At 40.7% G+C, this 27,223-nt stretch overlaps 2 protein-coding genes across 2 annotated transcripts; one reads left to right on the plus strand and one right to left on the minus strand.

Annotated features, from left to right (window-relative positions):
• Nucleotides 1–364: 364 nt before the first annotated feature.
• Nucleotides 365–18,276, plus strand: LOC131131342 (disintegrin and metalloproteinase domain-containing protein 10-like). Its single transcript, XM_058075986.2, has 16 exons — nucleotides 365–533; nucleotides 5,035–5,185; nucleotides 9,507–9,625; nucleotides 9,768–9,926; nucleotides 10,410–10,510; nucleotides 11,096–11,239; nucleotides 11,815–11,907; nucleotides 12,001–12,184; nucleotides 12,555–12,718; nucleotides 12,841–13,024; nucleotides 13,237–13,387; nucleotides 13,464–13,647; nucleotides 13,749–13,857; nucleotides 13,952–14,172; nucleotides 14,459–14,585; nucleotides 15,691–18,276. Exons 1-16 carry the CDS (start codon nucleotides 467–469, stop codon nucleotides 15,876–15,878), a joined length of 2,346 nt encoding a protein of 781 aa, XP_057931969.2. The 5' UTR covers nucleotides 365–466; the 3' UTR covers nucleotides 15,879–18,276.
• Nucleotides 18,277–21,055: 2,779 nt separating this feature from the next.
• aqp9a (aquaporin 9a) lies at nucleotides 21,056–27,216 on the minus strand. Its single transcript, XM_058074875.2, has 6 exons — nucleotides 26,665–27,216; nucleotides 26,209–26,335; nucleotides 24,538–24,675; nucleotides 24,330–24,448; nucleotides 22,717–22,934; nucleotides 21,056–21,763 (listed from the first exon to the last, which is right to left on the minus strand). The coding sequence occupies exons 1-6, from the start codon at nucleotides 26,740–26,742 to the stop codon at nucleotides 21,544–21,546; spliced, it is 900 nt and encodes a 299-aa protein (XP_057930858.2). The 5' UTR covers nucleotides 26,743–27,216; the 3' UTR covers nucleotides 21,056–21,543.
• Nucleotides 27,217–27,223: the final 7 nt, after the last annotated feature.

A 27,223-nucleotide genomic window follows, 5' to 3' on the forward strand; every position in this document is an offset into this window, starting at 1 on the left:
ATTGGACAGTACAGTACTTTGTATCTGGAACTTAACATTATTATGTTCCCTGTTAGTGACTGGTGAGCAGTCCAATGTGTACCCCACCTTTCGTCCTAAATCAGTTGGGATTGGCTCCAACTCCTCCTAATAGTGATAAAATAGTGGTAGTGAAAATGAATGGGTGCACAGAATATTAAAATACGAGTAGAAAAATACATTTAGTATGATGCAGTACGAACTATAAAATCCATAATAATGAACATTGTTAAAGTAACGGCCTTGAGGCTTTGAAGAATTTTTTTCATACAATAAAAGTGTAATCGGGATCCTGGACGCATTTGGGGGAAGGGATAGCAACTGCTCTGCGTGTGACGTCACGGCGCAGGAGCGAGGGGGCGACTAGAGGAAGCTGCAATAAACACACAGGGCGTCTGCGCCTATCTAAGTAGGACAATAAAGTGCAAACGGCATCAATGCTTTCGTAATGGATCTATCAGACATGCTTCTCCTCAAAGTTTTCCTCTTCGCCTACTTGCTAAACTACACTCAAGGTGAGCGAGGCATTTTTTTCCGCCTGGAAAAAGGGGCACAAGTTGTGTTAAAATATGTGGATAAAGGTTAGCACCGACGCTAGGTAGCTTCAAGGCTAACGTTCTGGATCAGCAGGGGCCTGCTTGTTATGAAGGGGACTGCACCCTTTTCGCCGTCTTCTCGCTTAGAAATAACGCACAGCGGACAATGTTATGTGGATTCGGAATGGCGTATGAAAGTACATCCACGCTTTGTGTATAGTCCTGCGTGTTGTCATGAGTCTTAGCGCCAGGTTAATGTTTTATTACCGTGGCAAAGGAACCGACGTCCATTGTTGTGAGAAGATGGGAGATGCCGACTGGCTTTAACGGACCGTTAGCATTATGCTAGCCAGGGCTCAATCTTTCTGTTTCGTTCTAAATGCTGGGAAAGTCATATTTCACTATTCACAAATTCATATTGCTTTAAAGTTCATGTATAAGTTATTCTTATATTTACCATCATCTGTAAAGAACAAGCATTGTTATTTTTTGTGTTTCACCGTAATACAGCACAACTTCGATATGCGATATACACTAGAGTACTCTAAAATTGTTACTTTTGGTTATACAACTCTAACTACATTATAACAACATTTTTTATGTAACGATTTTATTTTTTAAAACTTGGACTTAGTTGTTGTGTGTATGTGATGATACCATAATTCACCTGCTACTTAACCAAGATGTCAAATATAACAAAACTAGCCTCACAAAAAAAAAACCGTCAAGTTTAGTAAAGTAAAGTTGGTTATTTTGAACGTTGCTGTGAGTTTAGTACTTTGTGTATGTAACTTCAATACATGATGTACATACAACTGACATGGAAGGAAGTATGTCTCTTGTTGGTAGAAATAAGAATGTTCCAGGAGAGGAGCTACTTCCACTTCTTATACTCACCTCAATGAAAAATTTAATGTTAACACCTAAATTTTTAATAATGCTCATGAGCGGTAAACTAGCTAAAGCTTGGTGTACTTGGACCATGTTTGTTACATTCTTACACTGGATGATGCAAATTCTATCTTCTCCAGTCAGACCTAATTACAGAGAATCACATACTCCTTTTTCCAGAAAATACCTCCCACTGGTTTGAGTTGTGTTGCAATAATGTGATCCTGCAAGAGTTGCTTTGCACTAATTTAGCTTAGCGCATTTTCAAGAGTTACATTGTTGTTTGTGCAAATGGAATTCACGCTGTTTTTGCAGTGTGAAGCAGTGGGTGAAATGGGTGGAGGTGCTTGAGAAACATTCTCTTTCATGCCCACCACCCACTCTTCATGTGGAGACATAATTATACCGTGACACCGGGGGCTGTTGTTGTTGAGCTATGACGACAGCATCCATTTCACTTGGACGGAATACATGTACAGTTTAAAGAAAACAGAACGCACTGCGTCCTTTTTCATCCTGCCTTTCAGCTGTCATCACAGTCATCAAACCGCCTTACATGATCTCAGCGCCCCTCTCGGTTTAAAGGCTTACAGTACAGCGTATATAATATGCATAGCACACACTGTACGTGAATGTGTGTAACCCATTTGCACATACATTATCGCACAAATTATGTCCCCGCTCATGTTTTTCATTATATTAATTTTGTTATACCTTCTTAAGGGACAGTGCAATAGAAATTAACCTGATATCATTTAGAGTAGTCAGTGTACAACTTTATGTCCTCTGAAAATGTGTCATTTTTGTCTTTTGAGTACACCTCGCAATGACAATATTTAGTGTAGCGCCATTGTTATCTAGCACCGCCTTAATCCTCTTGGACGCTGGATTCTCTTCCACTCCTACAGTAGGGTTATCACAATACCAGAATTTTAGTAGTCAATGTCAATACCTGTAAATTTAAATTTTTGTTGATACTTATTCGATACCATTTCTGTTTACCTAACGGAGCAAACGAGTATTAGAAGCCAGGCACCTCTACCTGAGTAGTAAGATGGCTCTCAAGTCGAAATAACATTTTATTTATTTATTATTTTTATTTTTTTGATGACCGCAGGCGCTGTTCTTCAGCGCTGACTCTGAAAATAAGTTCAAAACAACAGGGAATTTGTAAGATACTTAAGAAAAAACAAGCCCAAAGTATAAGCAGACTTTGCAACACTTCTGCTCAGTCGCCTCAATGCTCATACTTGTATACTGCTCATGTCAGTTAGTTAAATATGGCTTTTGAGGGAAGTTGTATAGTCCATACGGAAATACATAAAAAAAGCAGCGAGCAATGTACATTCTGCGTGTTGATAAGGAGGTGTGTTCGGGCTTGTTTTGTTGGAAAACTGCCATGCGTTTGCCAAGTTTGCCAAGGGAGAAGATCGTCCTCTGTTTCATAATGTCACAGCGCATGTTCTGTATCCTGAGACAGTGAATCTACCACCACTATACTTTTATTGGAGGCAAGACACAATTATTTTGGTAGTCATTAGTGTTGTCAGCAATTTAGACAACTGCTGTGTGTTGAGTCAATTTCAGTGGATTGTGAATCTACACTGTCGCCCCGTGCAATATCGTGGTTCGATTGGCTCCCTCGCTATATCACGTTTTTTTTTCCAGAAATGAATAAGCGATCGCTGTTTCATGGCAAACTATGATCTCTTATTAGTCAAAACAAATTGACATACAAGTGATATGTAGTATTGTGGTCACTAGACGGCGGTAATAACACAAAACATTGAGACATTACCGTACATTATTAACACTGCGTGAAGTCAGCTGTGGAATATCCATCATGATAGAGTGGAAAAAAGTTGTCCTCCCATTTGTGTGGAAGTGGTACGTTTTGGGCCTGTTAAGTTTAGAATAAATTTGATGCTAACTAATTAGTTTGCAAGCTAGTGGCTGCCTCAAGTCCATGCAATATAAGAGCTAGCAATGTGTTGTAAACTATGAATAATATGAGTGAAAAGGTGACTATAGGGGTGTTACTTCATGACTACGGGGATGTAATGATGTTAAAAACGCAATTATAAAGTCGTGAAGAGGTTTTCTATGCTCTAACCACGAAAATATTGTGTTTATTAATATTGATTCCTACTTTTGTGGAAAGCAGAAGCTGTTGTAATTCTACATTTCATCAGAGTTGCTCAAGATTAGTCAGATCAACCCATGTAGATGTTTGGACTTGTCTGCTTACGCTTCTTAAATTTGACTGTGCACCAACTTTAAAAGCTCCGGCAATCACTGGTTTCACATGGAAGAGATCTGTGTTGCCAATTCGGCCACATGGTCACTGTATTTAGCGAGAAGGGGGTGCACATTAAAAGTGAAAGTCAGGAAGTGTTTCTTGCTTGAAGCATCCGCCATGCGGCACCTCCGATTGTACATAAATACTGTCATACAATGCCAGTCACCTGGCAAAGACAGCATGGCTCGCTGAACATGCATAGGTGTCCAAAGTGTGGCTGGGGGGGGGGGCGTCGGAGGAATGTGGAAATAAACAAAAACCCAGCAAAAGAGGAAATCTTGTGATTGTAGCAATTCTAGTCACAAGTTTGGAGTGTAATAAGACGCGAGGCATGCTTCTGCTTTCTCTGAAATCTCTTAACAGTAAAGAGATATTTTCAGCACACACAATACACTTCCGGCCTTCAAAATAGAAGCGCCACATCCTGTCCAATTGTGCAAATAAACTAAGACTAAGGATAAAAAATATCTTACATTACAACTGGAATTGGATCGGTAACTAGGTCTTCCTGAACCACAAACATCCCATCAGGAAAGTTGGCCAAACTACTACTGCTTTTGAATTGCTGGGCAAAATTGATGATGATAATGAACTGTGTCACTTTAAAAAAAAAATTATTTAATCAAAGGACATTTTATTCACCCACCCAAAAAGCAAACACTCTATGCTGGTAATATAAGTGTCAAAGGTAAAAAATATGAAAGCACAAAGAGCATAATAATTTAAAAAAAACATTTCTACTTTTACCCCACCTCTCGCCCGAAGACAGCTGGGATAGGCTCCAGCACCCTGCGACCCTCGTGAGGATAAGCGGTAGAAAATGAATGAATGATTTCTACTTTTATTGCAGGTTTGAATTATCTCACAACAGACACTGTAATCAAAACATAATAATTGTGGTAATAATAATCACAATAATAACAAAGGTTACGACTGACACACATTTTTACACATTATTTTCAACACACAGGATCAGGATAATCAAGATACAAATAATCAATAACTTAAAAATACATAAAATTGAGTTGAAATTGAATGGAGCTAACAATCATTACATAACAATGTGCCACAGTGTTGTAATGTTTGAAATAGTAAATTAATTACAAGTAACTGTGCAAGTACTTACTTTTAAGATTTTAACTTTTAATGTTACTCCCAAAACTGGTATAGAGTTTTGTGAAATATTGCAACTGTACACCTGATCATTATTTTTGGCTGTTTAATTTTTTTCTTTGCAAGTTTTCGATCTGCAGGACATCATAATAATTGTCTGTTTTTCCTTCTACATAGGACACTATCGGAATCCCCTCAACAAGTACATCCGGCACTATGAAGGCCTTTCCTATGACACAGAGCTCGTTCACAGCAAACATCAGAGGGTCAGAAGGGCACTCTCTCATGAAGACCAGTTTCTTCATTTAGACTTTCATGCGCATGGAAGGTTTGGGAGCTTTTTACGTTTTCTGTTTATATAATCCTACTTCTTTGTTTGTCTTTCATGGAATTCTCAAAACTCACTTCTGGTTTAACGTCAAGTACCAGCAGTCACTTATTTCCTTGTGCTATATATATGTGTATATATATTTGTGTTAGTGATGTGGTGTTGCGCTGCTGATCCTTTAATTACTGTGTAATAACACAATAATTACTGCTCATTTTCTCTCTCTCTCTCCACAAAGCTTTAGCTCACATATTGATGGTACAACAGTGAAATAGCAGACAGTTTGATAACCCGCAAGTGACACTTGAGTCCTGGTCACTACATTAATACACTCCAGTGTGCACTTTGCTGCCATCAGTCTCCGACCTGGTTTAGATGTCTCCATACTGTGGCAAACAGCCATACGCTGACCCATAAATGCAGGAGCTCCTCGTACTCCCGCTTTGCTCGTTAGCGTTTTATACGACTGATGTGTTCAATGCAATGCACAAGTGACGTCAGACTACTTAGGCGGTCCTGTTTTGCAAAAAAAAAAATTAATGAAGAGTCAATCCTGCTAAGTATGTTTTGTACAAGTGAATAAGGCTGTGCTCGTTCCTCTGTGCTGCTGTGGGAGGTCTCGGTGGTGTGAAAAAGTGTTTGCGTCCTTCCTTCCATTCTTATTCTTATTCTTATTCCATTCTCACTTAAATGATGAAATGATCAGAAACTTAAATGATCAGATCATACATATTAAAAGTAGTGATCAATGACAACACAACTGAACGGAAGATGAACAATTGAAAGTTATTAAGAGAGAAAAAATCATTAAAATGAGACACACCTTCCAAAAAGTTTCTTTTGCCACAAAGTGGCAGACCACAAAGTATTTTTCCCAAAAGTCCTGGGGATCATCAAGATGTTTTCTGGCAAAATTGAGACAATCCTTAATGTTTTTTTAAAAAAAAATCAGCAGTGGTTTTTGTCATGGAACTCTTCTATGCAGGTCATTTTAGATCTTGGCATGATGTCTAGCTTATGAGGATCTTTTAGTTTACTTCACCTTTTTAAAGGTTTGTTATTATGCTTTTTCAACTTTTCTGACGTATAAATGTAATTATAATCTTGTCTTCTTGTGTTAAACGAATCCAAAGTTTCAGATAATAAGGTTTGCGCATTTGGAAATGAGCCCTGAAACAAGTTTGGGCTGGCTCAAAATGCTTGTTTTCAAAATGTGTCGTAAAACTGCCTCTTTGTGATGTCACAGAGGGATGGACTTCCTTATATGGCCATTGCTGTGAACCAGATAAGCGCTATGCTCTCCCCCAAACTCTGCTCCTCTGTTTACTTGCTAGCAATGGATTGTACGGGAAAGCCACATTTGTTTACAATCCCTAAAGATGCCACCATCAGGCACAAGCGATTGGAGTTCCTGATTCCATACCAGCAAAAGAAATGCATTTAAATCTGTCAACGGCATTTTGTGAACAGGCCATGTAGGTTTGGATTTTTTTTCCCGCCCACTGGTTTTTGTGTTCAGTTGTGTTGTCATTGACTCATTTTTACATTTGATGATCTGAAGCAAGTGTGACCAAAAAAGAAATCACACCACTATGCATCTGTCATAACTGACATGGTCATGTAACACTGGGAAAGAACCAATTTATATTAAAACCATTTTCGGTAGTATGTTGAAGTTGTGTTGTTGTTGTTGTACAAACGTGTACACCCTCTCCGTGACCATCTGGTGCAGAGCTGGGCAACGACTGTTTATCATCTTGCATGGAGCAGAGCATGCTGTTGCCAACCTCAGTCTCTGCCTCATAGGCAGGACAATGATAAGAGCTTTACAAACACGGAAGGAAGGCGCCCGTTTCCTTGAAAATCAGATGCGTCAGCTTTTTTGCACTTTTTTTTCCTCCCCGATGAAGCAAACACACAGAGACAACTGTCCCTCTGAGCAGTCACTTTACATCCACGCTGCCCGAGCCTTACTGAAATACCTAAGCATCTATACATCTCCTATGCCACTTATACTCACTAGGGACACTGGCATGCTGGAGACTATCCCAGCTGACTTTGGGCAATAGGCGAGGTAGACCCTGGACCGGGCATTCAGTCTCAGGCCACATATAGATAAACTCAGATTTATACCTATGGACAATTTAGAGCAGGGGTCTCAAACTCAATTTACCTGGGGGCCACTGGAGCTAGGGTCTGGGCAAGGCTGGGCCGCATCAGGTTTTCAAAAAAAAACGCATTTATTAAAAACGGAAAAATATACAAACTTTTTCAGTGCTTTGGTTCCGATTTTCTACTAATAAAAGCTCCGATAAAAGGTTCCATTGTTCTCAAATATCTTAATTTTTATTTTTCTGCACAAAATAAGATGAAAAATAAACAAATCAAGAATAAAGAAAATCAATCAATCAGTAATGAATAAATGTAATAGTAATAATAATAAAACGGCAAATAAAAACTTAAGAAACCACATATAGTTGGTGGGTAGACAAATTATTTTTTTCAGATTAAAATGAACAAAGCATTATTAGAGCCCTGTAGACATGACAAAACACGACTATAGTCACATTTATACTCTTTTTATTTACAACATATTGCACAACTGCAGGGTCTTGAGACGCATGCTAACTCGCAAACTAGAGAGCTAGCGACCTAAACGGTAGCCTTCAAGTTATTTCCTTAAACTTAAATAGCCAAAAACTTACCACTTACACACGGATAGGGAGGATAATTATTAACAGTTATTTAACCTTTAACATGAACAGTAATCAAACGCAATAATTTTTTCTGGGTACATGATACCATACAGCATCCATATCAAACTTGCTCGGGCCGCACTAACATTAAACTTTCATATCAAGGCAGGGGCCTCAAACTAGTGTCCTGCGGGCCGTGTGTTTGAGACCCCTGATTTCGAGTCAACATACATAAACATGCATAGGATATTCAATATATCAAAGCATACTGGTTGGTAGGTGTGTCACGGTACATTTTGGTACAGAGCCTTCAGTTCCATACAGAGGGGTACCGAATTCCCACACAGCATCCATTAAAAGTGAAAGACAGGAAGTGTTTATTTACTCTGTAATCAAATACAAGCGGTCACAAAACACGCCACAAGAGTGGGGATCCAGACATGCAGGACACCTCCACAAGCCTGACGAGTGTGCATTACCACTGCCATGTAAGGCGAGGTGTGGAAGCAAACAGGAAACCCAACCTAACTCAGGAAAAAGTTTGGTCAGTCCATACACAGACAAAGACTAATAGATAAGACAAAGGCAGTGAGCTGGCATTGATCAGCTACAAGCTGGAACTATTAACATTGCACTTTAGCCTGTAAGGAACTTACAGAAATACAAAATATTTATTCACACTATCCAACTGTTACTATTGTACTTGCCTGCATCACTTTCCAAAACCTTCTAATATTTATTATTTTTATTCCAAGATGTTATTTATTGGCTAATTAGTTTTATACTTTGCAATTTTTATCAAATAGAATTTAATATAGAGGTGCATACCTGTGCCGTTACAACCCTGCTGGTTTGTGTATCAGAGGACTTCCACCTATTATAGAAATAATAAATGAGCACACATAATACAATCAGTAACTGTTACATTTGTTCACTTCCTGCTTTCCTAATATAGTTTAAGTTTTTTTTTATTAAGTGCCTAACGTGCCTAAGTAGGAGGTGATATGACCATCCAATGACATAATGGGTACCATACTAAGTGTCAATATAGTGATATATACGTATATAGCACATCATGACTGGTTCGAGACTCTTCATCCTTGTATTTAGCAAACATCAACTGCTTGTATTGTTTCTTGAATTGGCTTATTGTTGTGCATTGTTTGAGGGTCTTACTCGGAATACACACACAATATTTCTTGCTTCCTGTCAAGAACAAAAGCTGGAGAGGTTTTACATTGCTTCAATATGATAATGAGAGCAAACATGTTTTTCAGGACTTGTTTTTCCCCCTCAACCTCAAGTTAATTTGACCGCAGAACACCAGCTTACAAATAGAAGAATGTTCAAAAAGGACCCGATGTTTGGATGGCATCATTTTAATTTTAAACTAAATACTCAGTCTGCAGTACTCAGCCCGTGTTCTTGCTTTTGCACTCTCATTTGCATTCTTGCTATTCCTCAAAGACTTCATGCTTGAATGTTGTCTACCTCCCCAAGTGAGGCCAAATGCAGATCTCAACCCACAAGCACAACTCTCTACATAATTTCAAACATTTTTTGAGTATAGCTTTAAAAATATGCCAGTGTATTGTTTTTCACCATTTCTTTCTCTATTTTTCCAGGCATTTTAATTTACGCATGAAGAGAGATACAACCTTGTTCACCCCTGATTTGAAGGTGGATGTTTCAGGAGTAGAATCAACCTATGATACCTCTCACATCTACACTGGAGAAATCTACGGTGAGAAAGTTCTTATATTGATGTGATACGTGATGAATGTTATGCCCCTTTTGCACTACACAGTACCTAGTCTCGGAAAGTACAACAATCGCTGACTGTTTGTGACTCCTCTGTTTTTAATAACTATAATTTGTCTTGCCAGGTGAGAAGGGTACCCTGGCTCATGGCTCCATCGTGGATGGTAAATTTGAGGGCTTCATTCAGAGTTACCACGGCAACTACTACGTGGAGCCTGCTGAGAGGTACCTGGAGGGCAAAGACGTGCCTTTCCACTCCGTCATGTACCACGAAGAAGACATACGTGAGTCCCTGACAATTCCACACTCTTAAAACTCACCACGCAGTTATTGTTTTTGTGTATTTTGCTTGCATATGGGCATGTGTGATCCAGAAGTGTTGGGTTGATCCAGCCTAGTTGACGCAGGTGGGCTCGTGTGAAACCCTCCCCTGTAGAGCAGAGCTACCCAGGGTGCTCATTAGATGTGTAACATGATCTTTCTCTCAGGCTACTGGCTCATTTAAGCTGTCTTTACAGCGTTGCTTAGAATAGCGAACATCACACACACTTATTTTAACACCTTTTTTACATATAGAATATAATAAATTGATGAAGCACAGTCCAAGCTACACACAGCAGCGCGTGGGAGTGAGTCCCGAATGGCTTGTGCAGGACAACCATTAGCTGATCATGAAGAGCATCAGAAACAGAGTGACTCAGGGGGGGTTAAGTAGCTAATATTGTCTCCATAATCCTGACAGTGTTGTGTCGGCCTCTTTCACTCAGATTACCCACACAAGTATGGCCCAGAGGGAGGCTGTGCTGATAGCACGGTGTTTGAGAGGATGAAAAAATATCAAGCATCCGCTGTAGAGGAGCCGTCCAAGGTGAAACTTCACAACACACTTACAGTAAAAGCTCAGCGTCGCTATAAATCTTATTGTTTATACTGTTGCCGAGAGCCATGGGCACAACCAACCACATTACTTGTGACTTATACAATCTAACAATATTCAATATAAACAGATGCTTCAAATTTTAGAAATATAATGCTCATTTTAGGCCTTAGACTGTATCTAATATTTTGTCTCGTGTAGCTAAATATGTTCATGAAGCAGAAAGGGAAAGTGGTGACAGGATTGTGTTTTTCCACGGTATGTCTTCATCCAGTCTGATTAGCATAATTTATACATACCATAAAATTGCACATATGTATACTGTATGGCATGACTATATGCATTTAGAGATGGAATCAATCCCTTTCAATGTGAGTCTCGTGTATTGCTCAAATGCTTTTTACACTTGATTCCTTTTCCTTTCATGCACCATACGTCAAGCTTATGTACCTTTTAAAACCAGAGCCTAGAAATAACCAGGCATGAATTATTCAGCAGCGGTTTGGTTGTAAATACCCCATACAGTATACTTTTATGTTTAATTTAAAACCAGTGTTTTCTACTTGGTCACACCAGGCACTTCAGACCGGCCTTAATGACTCTGTGATGCTAAGGAAGAAAAGGATGGCCCAGGCAGAGAAAAACACTTGCCAGCTCTTCATTCAGACTGATCACCTCTTTTACAAGTACTACAAGACCAGAGAGGCTGTCATTGCTCAGGTAAGAAACTCACACAGGGTGTGGAAGTGGGGGAAAATTTGGAATGGCATACGATTTGAAAGTGATCAAGTCATTTTTAATTGAATGGGAGAATCTCTGTGAATGTTCTGAACTCTTGTTTCAATGCTAGTGTTGCAGAATATTGCTGCTATAGGAGTGGCCATAGCCAATGCAGTGTTGAGAATGAATGAACAGGCCCTTCCCGACTTGGGATAACTGACTGTGTACACAGTAGCCAAGCCAAACCAATCTGTTGTCACAAACATCATTACAGTGCTCTCCCACATTCCAAAAACATGCTAGGTTAATTGGCGACTCCAAATTGTCCATAGGTATGAATGTGAGTGTGAATGGTTGTTTGTCTATATGTGCCCTGTGATTGGCTGGCGACCAGTCCAGGGTGTACCCCGCCTCTCGCCTGAAAACAGCTGGGATAGGCTCCAGCACCCCCGCGACCCTTGTGAGGATAAGCGGTAGAAAATGAATGAATGAATAAATTTATTAACTAATTTCTGACTGTATTTCTGCAGTTCAAGTGCAAAGTCTGACTTTTTCTTTTAATATTGTCCTTTCAGATCTCCAGTCATGTTAAAGCCATTAATGCCATCTATCAGGGTACAGACTTTTTAGGGATTCGTAATATCAGCTTCATGGTAAAAAGAATCAGAGTGAGTCCTCTTTTTTTTTTTTTTAATTTTTGGTTCAAGTTATTTCCTGTTTAAAACAACCCATTTAAGCATGTCCTCTTCCCCCCCACACAGATCAACACCACCAGTGACGAGCGGGACAAGTCCAACCCTTTTCGTTTTGGCAACATCGGGGTGGAGAAGTTCCTAGAGCTGAACTCTGAGCAGAACCATGACGACTACTGTTTGGCATATGTTTTCACAGACAGAGACTTTGACGATGGTGTGCTGGGTTTGGCCTGGGTGGGAGCCCCCTCAGGTATGAAGTCAGTGTCACATAGTGAACTTGGACTATTTAATTGTGTGTTCAAAGTAATTTATGACATCATACTGAATAGGTTTCAGGTAACTGTGACTTACAAATTGGTGTGTGTACCTTTTAGCCTGGGTCAGTGTTTATATCCTAGTTAGTGAGGCATTTATGATTCATAAACACAGCATTGCTTCCCACAGCTAAAATAAACACTTTATTAGTGCTCGAGACTGCAAGTGATGACCGTGTTGTTATGGGAACAGAGTAAACTGATCAGGCAATCATGTCATATGTTACAGTATTGTTACTGAATACCCGTCATCTTTCATAACTTTATGATTACTTCATTGTTAAACGGTGTTCTTATGATTGCTAGGGAGTTCTGGAGGGATCTGTGAAAAAAGCAAGCTGTACTCTGACGGAAAGAAGAAGTCTCTCAACACGGGAATAATCACTGTACAGAACTACGCCTCACACGTACCTCCCAAAGTCTCCCATATCACCTTTGCGCATGAAGTAGGGCACAACTTTGGCTCCCCGGTGAGTAACTCGCGTAACAGATTCACTCTCAGCAAAAACATTAAAGGGAGCGTGGTCACCTCGTCTCCTTTTCTTCTTTTGTCCTTTATTTGTATTTTCACTTTCTCTTACTTGACCCGCAGCATGATTCTGGATCCGAGTGCACCCCCGGAGAGTCCAAGAGTCAAGACAAAAAGGAGAAGGGCAATTATATTATGTATGCGAGAGCTACGTCAGGCGACAAGCTAAACAACAACAAGTTCTCCATCTGCAGCGTACGCAACATCAGCCAGGTGTTGGAGAAGAAGAGAAGCAACTGTTTTGTTGGTACGTATCACACTTATCACACACAGACTACCAGTTGTGCTTGTTTGAAAATAGAATTTACATTCACGTGTGTAACTAGAACTACAGATAAATCAGAAATGACTTCTATCTTTACTGGCGGTTCGCTTAGTACAGTTTGTGTTATTTGTAAATAACACACTTAATAATTGTGGTGTGTCCAAACTTCTGTACTGTTCATTTCTGCTAACTAGAATCTGGCCAGCCCATCTGTGGAAATGGCCTTGTGGAGCCGGGAGAGGAGTGTGACTGTGGCTACAGTGATCAGTGTCGGGACCAATGCTGCTACGACGCCAACCAACCTGATAACAAGAAGTGCAAATTAAAACCCAGCAAAGTCTGCAGGTAATCTGCAGTCTATTTGTACTGAATTGTATCTATGTATCTTTTTCACTCCACTTAATTATGATTTTTCCATCAGTCCCAGCCAGGGACCTTGTTGTACTGCTGAGTGCACCTACAAAGGTCGCAATGAGAAATGCAGGGACGAGTCCGAGTGTGCTGAACAGGGCATGTGTAATGGAGTGAGCCCCCAGTGCCCGTCGTCCGAGCCCAAGGCCAACTTCACTGCCTGTCATGGCGAGACTCAAGTGTGCCTCAATGGAGTGAGTGGATGGCGACTTGACACTGAACTGCAGCAGCTGGTCTTCTTCACAAAAAAAAAATAGGTATACTTAGCTCATCACCTCCTGCTCCTCCTCCACAGGGCTGCTCGGGCTCCATCTGTGAGAAATATGGACTTGAAGCGTGCACATGCGCCAGCCAAGAGGGTAAAGATGAGACGGAGCTTTGCCACGTGTGCTGCATGGAAAAGAGTGAGTCATGTACCTTCGGATCTCATTTACAGCGCCTCACACCTCCACTCCCATATCTACGTGCATCTTGACTGACTCTGAATCTTCTCTCCAGTGAACCCCAACACGTGCAGCAGTACTGGGTCGGCGCGTCTGGCTGGCTTCTTCCATAAGAAAGTGACCACCCTGCCAGCTGGCTCGCCTTGCAATGACTTCAAAGGTTACTGCGACGTGTTCATGAAGTGTCGTCTGGTGGATGCAGACGGACCGCTTGCTCGGCTCAAGAAGGCCATCTTCAACCCAGAGCTCTATGAGAACATTGCGGAGTGGATTGTGGTAAGTATCTTTGTAACCCCGCCTGCTTGACACCTGCACGTACGTTGGATTGAACACAGAACGTTTGGAATGGGAGTCGAGAGCGCTGAGCGCTCTGCCAAAAGCCCGGACTGTCAGCCAAACGTTCATCACAGCTCTTACAGGCAGAGAGAGTGAGGTTTACCGTCAGGGCTTTACCTAATAAAAAACTTGTTTTCTTTACTAAGGGAAAAACTGTTTCACAATCTATCAAATATTGTTTTTTTTGTACTGTTAATGGTTTGTTTGTGCTTGATTTTGCTTTTAGGCCCACTGGTGGGCAGTGTTACTGATGGGCATTGCTCTCATCATGCTGATGGCCGGCTTCATTAAGATCTGTAGCGTGCACACACCCAGCAGTAACCCCAAACTCCCTCCTCCGAAGCCGCTTCCAGGTGAGTCTACATTTTTTTAAACATATTTTTCTCATTTAAAGATGGTAAAGATATGTAGCTGTGAGCACATGTCATCAGTGCCCTATTCGGTAAATCAGGGGTGGACAAACTACGGCCTGGGGGCTACATCCGGCCTGCCAAGTGTTTGAATACGGCCCGCCCGTTCTTTCCAAAGTGTTTAATTTAAACTTAACATGCAACCTAGCATCATGACTTGAGACAACATTTTGATGGTTTAAGTAGCTGTTTTATTAATTTTGTGTATATAATATTTGATGTGGTTGCACGGCGGTCGAATGGTTTAGTGCGCAGGGTTCAATTTCACCCTCGGCCATCTCTGTGTGGAGTTTGCATGTTCATAATTTTTGTGACTTCACAGATGTAATTTATATAAAAGTTTAAAAAGTTTTGGTCCTGGTATTGACCCCTGGGGTACGCCGCACAATCTATTTAACGCCATATTTCTTCCTGTTTGCTGTGGAGGAGGGCTGTACGGTGGTCGAGTGACCTCACAGCTAGGAGACGCGAGTTCAATTCCACCTGTGTGGAGTTTGCATGTTCCCCCCATGGGTTTTCTCCGGGTACTCCGGTTTCCTCCCACATTCCAAAAACATGCTAGGTTAATTGGCGACTCCAAATTGTCCATAGGTATGAATGTGAGTGTGAATGGTTGTTTGTCTATATGTGCCCTGTGATTGGCTGGCGACCAGTCCAGGGTGGACCCTGCCTCTCGCCCGAAGACAGCTGGGATAGGCTCCAGCAACCCCTGTGACCCTCGTGAGGATAAGCGGTCGAAAATGAATGAATGAATGAATATTTGATGTGGTCTGCTGTTTACAAAGTGCTTCTGGAAAAAAGGGACACAACACACTTTTACAGATACAATACTTCCAAGTGGCCCCCCCCATAAATTTTGTTAAAGCAATGCGGCCACCCCTGTGTTAAATTGTAGAATACACAATGTCACTGAGGCTGGTTGATTTGTGTCCGGAAATTACAGTAGTGTCACACGCATCAGTGTACACAAACTTGGTTTGGAGGTATTTTCATGACTATTTTTAAACCTAGTGGTAAAAAGCTCAACGTGCTGTCTTTCCCCTAACAGGTACTCTGAAGAGGCGGCGAGCGCAGCAGCACGCAAACTCCCAGGTGCAACACCAGTCTCAGCACGGCGGCCACGGCGCTCATGGCGGTCAGCGACAAGTGCAGAGGCAGCCTCAGCGGCAGGCACAGCACCAACGGCACCACCGTCAGCAAAGAGAGAACTATCAGATGGGCCAGATGAGACGCTGAGACCACCACAAACCTCCACCCACCTCCCCCCGCCAACCGCCCCTTACCAACCCCCGCCCGTCCCCCAATGCCTTGGCTCCTCCTTGTGCCTACAGTGGGATAACTAAAGCGTCACTCCATCCAAAGAAAAGCCTGACATGGTTGTTGGTCACCAATGTATTTTCCATCTCGACAGACACACGAAGAAGAGAACATCCAGCAGCTTCCTTCTGGCTCTTTTGGAGAGTGGGACCGTCAGCCATTTGAAAATGCCGCGCAAATCTCGCTTCTTTTTCCATCTTCATTTGATTTTAGTTTGATTTGAAAGGAGTGCCAAGGAGTAAAAGGAATCATCTGTAGCTTTAGTACACTTTGTGATGTGTTTTGGTTCTATTGCAACGTCGTCTTCAGTGACACGCCTGTGGCTGCCGGTGAATTTGTCCGTGCTTTTCTCGCACCATCCTAGCCCGAAATGACACAGAGAGCGAGCGAGCGAGAGAGAGAGAGACACTCGGCGGGGATTGGCGGCACTTTTGTGATTTTTCCACATGTACAAACAGCAAAAGACACATGCTGCTGCCGTCTCTCTTGTGCAGACAGTCTCCTGCATGTGACTGTACATATTTAGTGTATCATAAGTGAAAACGAACTATTTCTTCTACTGTAAATGTGTAATTCTTCACTCTTCTTTTTTTTTTTTTCGTTTTAATTTTTTGGTTAGCGCTCTCAGGACTTTTAACACACAAGTAAAGGAATGATGGTCGCTAAGAGCTCTGTGGATGTTGTCGCCGACGATCTGATGCTCTCAGGTCCTCTCTGTGGTCGTCCAATCAGGTGGAGCTCTTTTCACTTTGGGTTGCTTGATTGATTTTGAATTTGACCAACAGTCAGCATATCCCCCCCTTTTTTTTTTTTGATGGGTCTTTTTACTGTTTGATTTCTTGCTAACATGTTGCTTGCGTGACAAGTTCAACCACCTTGCTTGTTACACCCCCTTCTCCATTTTACCAGTTTAATTTAGCTATACGATGAATGAATAACCACTAACTGAAGCGTATGCTGAGGAGAAAGGACAGTGATGGTTGATGTGGCTTAGTTTAGAAGTGAGTGTGGAAATAAAAATGGTTCAGTGGACGTGTGTTAAAAAAAAAAAACGACAACATAGGCTTAAGTCATTCTATTGTTCCTCAAATAGCAAATCTTTTGTGGGCATGCAGAGGCATTAACTTAATGTGACTATTAATTGACCATGGTCTGTAATATGAGTCTCAACACGTATTTACTTTTGACAACTCTTAATGTGAAAATAAAAGAAAGGAGGAGGGCTTATTGAGGCACTAATTTCACACTTTCGCACAGCTTGCTAGTTCACCATCCTGGATAGTCCGTTTGCATCAGCGTGATCTAAGCGTTGACCTCTTTGTGCACCTGTATGAAGGATGACCTTAGGTCTGACCTTCTTTTTACGTGATGACATTTGATTGATGAGATCCTGTCATCTTAAGGCATGATTCAGCCGGCTTTGGTGAGTATAATACTTTCACACTAACAATAAAGCACATCATTTTACATTATATATTCCATGCATTATTTTCTCCACCCCACCCACCCTGTCAGGCCAGACTTGAGATTTATTATTGTTCTGAGTGCATGCAGTTGGAATCACAACTACCGGTAATAGAACACTGTCCTGATGCTCACATTTGAATAATCCCCGAAAAGGACAAATCAGAATTCATGTCCCAAACGACATATGAATCAGGCTTGTTATGTCTGTACAAATAAAAGAATTTTAACATGTAAACTTGTACAGTACTTCAGAAATTTGAATTTCATTCAAAACCCAGTCACATTTTGATACGTGTTGATTTTTTTAGTATTCCATTACAAAGATGTTCATATGTGACAAAACCATCCTCTTAAGTTATTTATGTATTTGTATTTGAACTGGACTTCTGATATTTTCCTCCACTGTCATCAATGATTATATAAAAAAAAAGAACAATTGAGTGTGATGGATATAATTTGACATTCTCATTTTCTTTATTATCCTGTGGCATGGTTTGGCTAGAAGAGCAGAAGCATAATGCCTGTAAATTTACTTTCCTTTTCATTTTGTAGTCTTGGTAAAAGTTTTTAGAGAAACATGCACTGCAATGTCCAAATTGATTTTTTTTTTTTTGAAATGTTGTAGGTAATGTAGGCCGAAAGAACACAAGATTAAAAAGTAATACTACTGTCATGATTTTAATGTTCACTGTGTTTTATACAGTATTGGAAATTTTTGTTCACTTTGAACATTTTTACTAAAAACAAAAAAAGTCCAATTGTATTGTGCAAAGAGATGTAATTTTTTGGAGTACTTGAACTGCATTAATTAAGCGACTCATTCAATAAAATAGACCGCTGTTTACTGTCAGTCAGGTGTGCTCTTTTTTGTTATGGTTTGGTTTTTGACTTGGGGAAAAAAACTAAGAATGAATGTACCATATTGTACTGATGATGTTTTATTACATCCAGCAAGGGTCACGGGGTTATGCTGGAGCCTATCACAGCTGATTTTTGGTGAGGGTCAGGGTACACCCTGGACTGGTCGCCAGCCCATCACAGGGCACATATAGACAAACAACCATTCACACTCGCATTCATACCTATGGACAATTTGGAGTCGCCAATTAATCTAATATGAATATTTTTGGAGGAAACTGGAGAAAACCCACGTGTTAATATATATTTTTATATCCCAGCACCCCCCGCAACCCTCGTGAGGATAAGCGGTAGAAAATGAACTAATTATTTGCATTTTTGCTGTACTTGCCCATTTTTGCAGTATTTTTTTTGTGGGAAAAGGGGGTAATTCTTTTTTTTACAAAGTACCACGGGCCGCAAAAAATAAACCACAGACCGCAAATGGCCCCCAGGCCATACTTATGACACCCACCCTGTATGTCCTTCACATGCACGAACAAGAATGAATCCTCACCAGCACGTGGCAGTAGGCTACACTTGACATTCTGTATCACTCCTGACTTGGATCATTAATTTATCTTCATTCATTCATTCATTCATCTTCTTCCGCTTATACACCCTGGACTGGTCGCCAGCCAATCACAGGGCACATATAGACAAACAACCATTCACACTCACATTCATACCTATGGACAATTGGAGTTGCTAATTAACCTAGCATGTTTTTGGAATATGGAAGGAAACATTCACGAGGAGAACACACAAACTCCACACAGAGGGTGGAATTGAAATCGGGTCTCCTAGCTGTGAGACCTGCATGCTAACCACTCGACCACCGTGTCGCCCTGATTTGGATTATATTATTTGAAAAATAGGATTACATATGAGTAGAAATGTATGAGGCCATGCTATGGTCCCGTGATGTGTTCACTTCACTGTGGTGTTGACACTGGTTCCATGTGACACCTACCTTTTTCTGCCAGACCTGGGGGGGACTTTCATTTATTTTCCCAATGAGCTAGTGCGATGATGATGATGCTGTGTTAGGCCCTGGCTGCTTATGCACATGCAATGCAATGCAGCCTGTATTGATTTTCAATCTAGACTCTCAAGCTGCAGGCACTACACAACCGAGCACTCACCCGCAAAAGTTCAATATACAGTATGTCTCCAATGAAGCAGGAATAGGAATTTGTTTTCCCTGCATGTTTGCTTTATTGTTACATTTAAACTGCTTTTCATGGTTCTCTTCACACTGGCTGGCAAGTCCAGGATGAACCCTGCCTGGGATAGGCTCCAGCTTGGAAAATGTATGGATGAAAGTATCTGAAAACAATATCAAAACATTTTTTTACTTAAATTAGTCTCTTCTTTTTTGTTACCTGTTTTCACATTTATGGCCCTGACTTTACAATCAAAAGCAAGAGTAAATACAATTAAATAATGAATTATTATTAAATAATAACGAACACATAAACTGAAACTAAAGAGGTCAAAATAATATTAGGAGGAGTAAACACAAAAAAGTGAGAGGGCGCAAACAATTAAAATGGTTGCTCTCACTTTCTGATTTTCCCGCTCGATACTGTTTTCTGAGCTGAATGTTCTTCGCTGTGCTGACAATGACGTCACGGATTAAGACTCAACTAGACGATTATCGATCACTACCTGGGTCTAGTGGTGTGTCATGCAGCTAATCGGTGAGCTAGTTTAGTTGGAAGTCTCCATATTGCTGCGAGCTAGTCACTCTGTAGACTCAAGGGTGCAGTTCATCGTTCATCGTTTAGTTGAGTCTTAATCCGTGACGTCATTGTCAGCGCAGTGAAGAATCGAGAGCGAACAGAAAACAAATGCGAGCGTGGAAAGTGAGAGAACATTCACACTTTTAGTGTCCTCAATAATAATGTATACCCTCACTTCCAAGATTATTTGTACCTCTTAGTTTAAGTTTTTACAATCGTTTTCATGTAATTACTTTTGATAGTAAAGTGACGCCATACACGTCACTCACCACATTGGTCTATGATTTGTTTAGCAATGTAGGTATCATTAACTTATATAATGATATAATTATAAAAGTAATAATGACGATACAAATGTTTGAAAAAAGGGATAAGGTAAAAAAAAGGGGATTATATTTATCATATTCGAATGACTGACCTAAAGTATACAAACACTAATGCTAATGCTGCAAGTATATGCCAAAGCAACAGGGGGCGCTATCATCTCTGCCGTAGCCAATCAGGAGTGAACGTCCGAAGAAGAACGTTTGTTTGACGGTAAAGTAACGCTGATCACATTTGAATATTAATAAGTCAAATAACTTAGAAATACTATACAATAAAATTTGTTACATTAATTTTAATCGTTGTGTTCACTATTTAGTCAGCAGTACTAGAAGTTAGGGCTATTTCAGATACATTTCAGGATTAACCTAAAATGTGCTACTCTAAGCTTTACAGGTGAGCTTAATTTGAGCTCCTCAAATTTGAAATGCACATATCCAGCGACTTGCTGTTCTTTAACATAACATAACTACTCACATGCCTTTTTGTGAGTAGTATGAGTGGTGTTTATTTTGAGACATGGTATGATCAGATTGACTGGACTTTTGTTGCTAATAGTGTTTTACAAGTAATTTACATTTCACCGCTAGAGGGAGCCCTAGAGCATCTAACCTCGTGTAAATGACACAAGTGATAAAGCAAGAGGAATGGGTCTGGTATAAATAACGGGTTTGTAGAAATCTTTATTTAAACAACAATAATAGATATCAGGAATACATGTGGTGTGCTTAAGAAATGACAAGCGATGCTAAAATAAAAATACATATAATATATTACAGTGAAAATCACCTACTGCAGAAAAACAGGAGCAAATCTTAAATGAGGCAGTCGTGCATGTTATATCTAATATCTGACAGTATAGTATTTACAAGTCATCCATTCAGAATCCGCTCGTGTGAGAGGTTTAAATTAGATTTATCAAGTTTTCTGTATTTCTGCCTGTGTATACTGCAAAATTATTTTGTGCAAGTAGTTTCAGTATTGCATCAGATAACATTTGAATGTTTTGGGAAGGCCAAAAGGCTGATCAGAGGTGTAGGAACACTAATTAGCAAAGAGCACACACGCTGAGGTGGGAGCTCTTTATCTCATCGACCATACTGTCAGTGAATGGTCATGAATGTCTGTCTCTTTTTTATTTTTTATTTTTTTTAACTCATGGTGATCATCTCATATTTGTCTTTCAGGCTGCAGTCCTCGTCCTCCTCGTCTTCCTCTTCCTCCTCGTCGCCTTCCCCTTCCCCTTCATGGGGTTTCTCAGGTTTGTCGCGATGGTGATGAAGCTCGATAAGCAGGTAGTACACGACTGCTGCAACCACACCCCCCACCATGGGCCCTGCCACTGGGATCCACCACCAGTGGCCTGCCGTGCTGCATGGAGGGGCGAAAAAGGTAGGTGATACTTTGGCCACAGAGATGGAAGCACCGTTGGCAACAATCGACCGTGCCGGGTGAGTGCATGTGACATTATGTAATGAGTGGGTAACTTTTGATATGTTTCCCAATCGCTTAATTCGATCAATATGTTTGTTACCGGACGAACTACCTCACATGTGGATGATGGTTTGATCCTCCCTCTTGCATTGTGATTATGAACATGCAAATATTGTTCTTACTTGGATTCAATTGTAGAATAATGCATTTTAATAAAGTTCATGATATGCTAGGGGGTATACATTTCAAATTTTCAGTACATTTTATTGAAATTTAGTTTTAAAAATGACCTGCTTCAACTTCAAATATATCAGTTGTAGTTTTCTGTTATTTGTTTTTCAGAAACATTTAGTTTGTATCTCTTTTTCGCCTAATTCGCAACACTCCCTGTCTTTATTACATTGAAATCAAGATTTATCATTTCAATATATTTTTGGAACAGAATATTCTGACTTTGTACATGAGAAAAAAAAATATTTTAATATATTACATTTCCGGTGGCACGGCGGCCGAGTGGTTAGCGCGCAGACCTCACAGCTAGAAGACCAGGGTTCAACTCCACCCTTGGCCATCTCTGTGTGGAGTTTGCATGTTCTCCAGGTACTCCGGTTTCCTCCCACATTCCAAAAACATGCTAGGTTAATTGGCGACTCCAAATTGTCCATAGGTATGAATGTGAGTGTGTATGGTTGTTTGTCTATATGTGCCCTGTGATTGGCTGGCGACCAGTCCAGAGTGTACCTCTCGCCTGAAGACAGCTGGGATAGGCTCCAGCACCCCCGCGACCCTCGTGAGGATAAGCGGTAGAAAATGAATGAATGAATGAATATTACATTTCCCAGCCGGATGAGTGCATATTGACCCAAGTCAGAGCCATGTTTCACAGTCACCTGAACACCTCCATCCCCCATCCGGCCACAGCAGTGAAGAGTCTAGGTCCCAGGTCCCTGGCAGGGTTCAGAGGGTAGCCGCAGTTGAGATTCATGGACACTCCGATGGCCATGATGATCAGGCCGATGGCCAGTGGCTCCATGCCTTTGGGGGCTCCAATGTTTCCTCCATCTATAATGGCCAGGATGCAGAGAACCAACATGCCAGTACCCACCACCTGTATGAAGACAGCAGATAATGGCTGCACTTTCTTGGCTCACAAAATTGCTTTGTAAACACTATATTACAATTATAGTCTCTCACTGCTCTGTGGTTTTTTGTATTATATGAAAAAATACGCCATAGTCAAGTAATACACAATTTCATGACATGGGGTGAGACTGGGGAGGGTGGGTGCTTTTTTTGTTGTTTGTGATGCGATGGCAGAGATCACAATGTGAAAACAAGCATACATCTAGAAATGGAAGGGATTGTGATGTAGGAAAGTGCTAAACGTATCTCTCGTCTGGCTGCTCAGTACAATATGGCTATATAAGACACAGCCTGTCTTCATCTTAATTCTTCATTTCTTGTGTTACAGTTAAGAATGTTATTTATGATGACTTCTGGAATGGATTCATTCAATAATTTACTTGTGTTAAAGCAGCATTTAACACTTTTCAAGCTCCAACATGTTATTCTTGGACCAGTGCACAGACTTAACAGACTGGAAATGCGGTTGAGTATAGATCTGACCTTCCGGTGAATACCAGGAAACGGGTCATTAGACACAAAAAAAACAAGCAAAGCAAAGAGGGTTGTTCTCAGACTAAATGGGACAATCAATTTTGCATTAGGGACATTTCCCAGACGTTGCTGTATTTAAAGCAGGGGTCTCAAACATGCGGTCCGCGGGCCAGATGCGGCCCGCGCAAGTTTGATATGGATGCTGTATGGTATCACGTACCCAGAAAAAAATATTACTTTTCATTAATGTTCATGTTAAAGGTTAAATAACTGTTAATAGTTATCCTCCCTATCCGTGTGGAAGTGGTAAGTTTTTGGCTATTTAAGTTTAAAGGAAATAACTTGAAGGCTACCGTTTAGGTCGCTAGCTCTCTAGTTTGCGAGTTAGCATGTGTCTCAAGACCCTGCAGTTGCGCAATATGTTGTAAATAAAAAGAGTATAAATGTGACTATAGTCGTGTTTTGTCATGTCTACAGGGCTCTAATAATGCTTTGTTCATTTTAATCTGAAAAAAATAATTTGTCTACCCACCAACTATATGTGGTTTAAGTTTTTATTATTTGCCGTTTTATTATTATTATTATATTTATTTATTACTGATTGATTTTCTTTATTCTTGATTTATTTATTTTTCATCTTATTTTGTGCAGTGGAATGTTTTAACAGAGCTTTTATTGTAGAAAATTGGCACCAAAGCACTGAAAAAGTTATTTATTTTTCTGTTTTTAATAAATGCGTTGGGTTTTTTTTGGAAAACCTGATACGGCCCAGACCCTAGCTCCAGTGGCCCCCAGGTAAATTGAGTTTGAGACCCCTGATTTAAAGCCTGAATGCGATCAAGAGAACAGTTAGAAGGAGAGAGGTCATAAAGTGGGCTGAGTTCACCTGATCAATGAATCCACCAAGAACTGACAGGTGTCTTGCCGGGTAGGATGCAAAAATGTGACCTGTAGCGTTGATTCCCGTCACCGACAAAATCCCACTAGTGAAGTCCATGAACGCATCTGTGATGGGTTCATAAATAGTTGTCAATGTTGTAGCTTATAAGAACGTATTGTAGTGATCATAATGGCTTGAAGGCGCATCTTCTCACCATAGTATAATCCAAAGACTGCAGCAGCTCCTGCAAATGCACCAAGAAACTGAGCAATAACGTAGAAAGGAAACTTCCAAACCTTAAGTTTGCCCAGAAGCACCATGGCCAGAGACACAGCAGGGTTTACATGCCCCCCTGGGATGGTGGACAAAGCAGAAAAGGAGTGAAGATGGTCATTATTTCACATTTACGAGGGGGTGGTGCAGCGTGTTGTTGAATAACTACTACAATAATGGCTGTAAATCGGGAATAGGGCATCACTGACTTATTTTTATGCTGATACAAAAAGCTCCCTCGGTTACATTTACACATGCACGTAGGTTGTGGTCGATGTTTGCAGGACATTCAGTGCCCAGGGTTGTGGACGACCCCACAGAGGTCACCCAATCAATGGCCAGTACACATTCATTGACTACCGCCAGAGAGCTGGCACGTTCCTGCTTGACAAAACAGCAGCAGGCATGTGGAGGTGGCACATGACTAGACGGCTTTCAACACTACAAGCCTCATGTCAAACATTTTAAAATATTTTATGTCATGGAAATGATGGCTTTTATCACTTAACATGTTGTTGTCTCGTAGCATCGCTGTCATTAACCTGAGCATCCTACATTTTGATGGTGGATGTTCACACCACATCCCACTGGACACACATAACACAGTTTAGGATTTATTATGTCTTATATAATAGGTATAGAGCACGGGTGGGAAAACTGCAGCCCGTAGGCCACATGAGGCCTATCGGGCATCTTAATCCGGACCAACGGGCATTTTGTTAAACCTTTAACATGGAAACGGTAGCCAGCAACATGACTTGCAGTGCTATTGTGGCACGCCACAGATGCAATCTGTAGCTTGTACAAAAAAGCTATCCAAAAAACACAACACATCAATACACGACACACAAAGTAACCTACCTACCCAAATATCACAAATATCAATGTGCAATAACTATGCCAAAAGAAACACCCGTATATTCCAGCCGCAAGACATGCTGGTTAGCATTCTCTTTTGCTGTTTTTTTCTAGATTCAGGAGGTTGTCAGCGAAATAAACAAGAAGGAGCAAACATGGTATCCAATGTTTTATTGTTCATAGTTTATATTGTATACCCAGCATGCCTTGTGGGCATTTGGAACTCACAGTTTAAAGTTACATGTTAGTTGTTGATTTCTAGGATAACTAACTTGCTGTGGATGTGTTGTGTTTTCGTTTCATTGCACCGTGAGCAAATATGTCATTCTGTTTGACCGCCCCTCTGCCAAAATTTTAAACTCGTCAAAGCTTGCCCACCTGTGCTATAGAGCCAATGATATTCATGCAATGATGGCAGATGACCACAATGTATATCACTAGACATCCTCCAATTGTCTATAAATGAGTACTCCCCATGCTTTCAATGTAACAATTGTGATCCAGAAATACTATGAATACTAGCTGCCCTAATGGTTTAAATCTGACAATATGACACATTACCATGCGGACAGTGTATCCCGTTGGATATTCTCCAGTTATTTGTGATGTACTGTGTATTTTAGATACAATACAAGTACAATAAAACATTATGGTCCAGTAATAACCCCCCCCCCCTTCAATTGCTGCCCACGTAAACGTTCCATTCTTTTACTAGCATTAGGTAAACATAGAATTAGAGACCTGTGACACTTACCTGACACTCCCCCAGCCACGTATACGGCCATCGTCAGCCCAACTGAGAAGCCGATGTGCACAGTGAGTGGCTCGCCCAAAGAGTTCCGACTGAGGACATTCTGGGCCACCGAGCCGCAGCCAAACAACTAAAAACACCAAGATCCGGTACAAGAGCAGGCTCAAATGTCTGACTTTGCCACCATCATAATGCTCTTATTTTCTAGGTATTCATTCATATGGTAGTTTTCAGTATAGTTTGAACTACCTAGCATCATATTGAGAGACTAGTGATATTTTCATAGACTTTTCAATGGTATTCAAAAGGCCTTAGATATACAAAAGAATGATGCGTTGCAGTTCTACGCTACTACAAACTACAACCACAATTATAAACATTAATGCAGTTTTAAAAATAGAAGAAAAACTCAATTAAAAAAATGCAACATTTGAATAAATATATGAAAAAATTACTCACAACCAAAACAAAGGTGCCAAGGAATTCCGCCAGGAATTCCCTAAGTATTCCATGTTTTAATGCACAGTGTTGCCTCATGCTTCTCTTGTGATGTGTTTCTATGTATTGCTGTGCCGGCTGTGATTAAAAGTTCCCGATGTACCCCACCGTGTCAACCCGCTTGTGATGATGTCATGTTACATCTCCACCTCTGCACGTGTGCGGCCATTCAGCGCACAGTATTGAGCGGTTCGTACAACCATCACTAAGTTTCCAGGCAGATGGAATGACACGTGTGTGCGTGTGTCTTACTGAATATGAATTGGAATTTCTCTGATGTAGGAGCACAGAATTGGGAATGCTGTGCTATTTCATTTCTTTCTAGAGGTTTATAAACAGCAATGTAATTTGGAAAACCATTAAATGGCATGTATCCATCAGTTGAAAATCTAGTATATTAACTCACATCATGAAAGAATAATATGGACAAAAGTATTCAGACAGGGAAATGTTTGTTCATTCATCTGGAAGAACGTTAGAAAAGAGCGAGGGCCTGCTGGCTTTGTCTTTGTTGTAAAGT

The sequence above is a fragment of the Doryrhamphus excisus genome, linkage group LG1, assembly GCF_037039965.1.
Source record: "Doryrhamphus excisus strain RoL-2023G ecotype Guam linkage group LG1, RoL_Dexc_Guam_v1.1, whole genome shotgun sequence".
Taxonomy (NCBI): Eukaryota; Metazoa; Chordata; class Actinopteri; order Syngnathiformes; family Syngnathidae; genus Doryrhamphus; species Doryrhamphus excisus.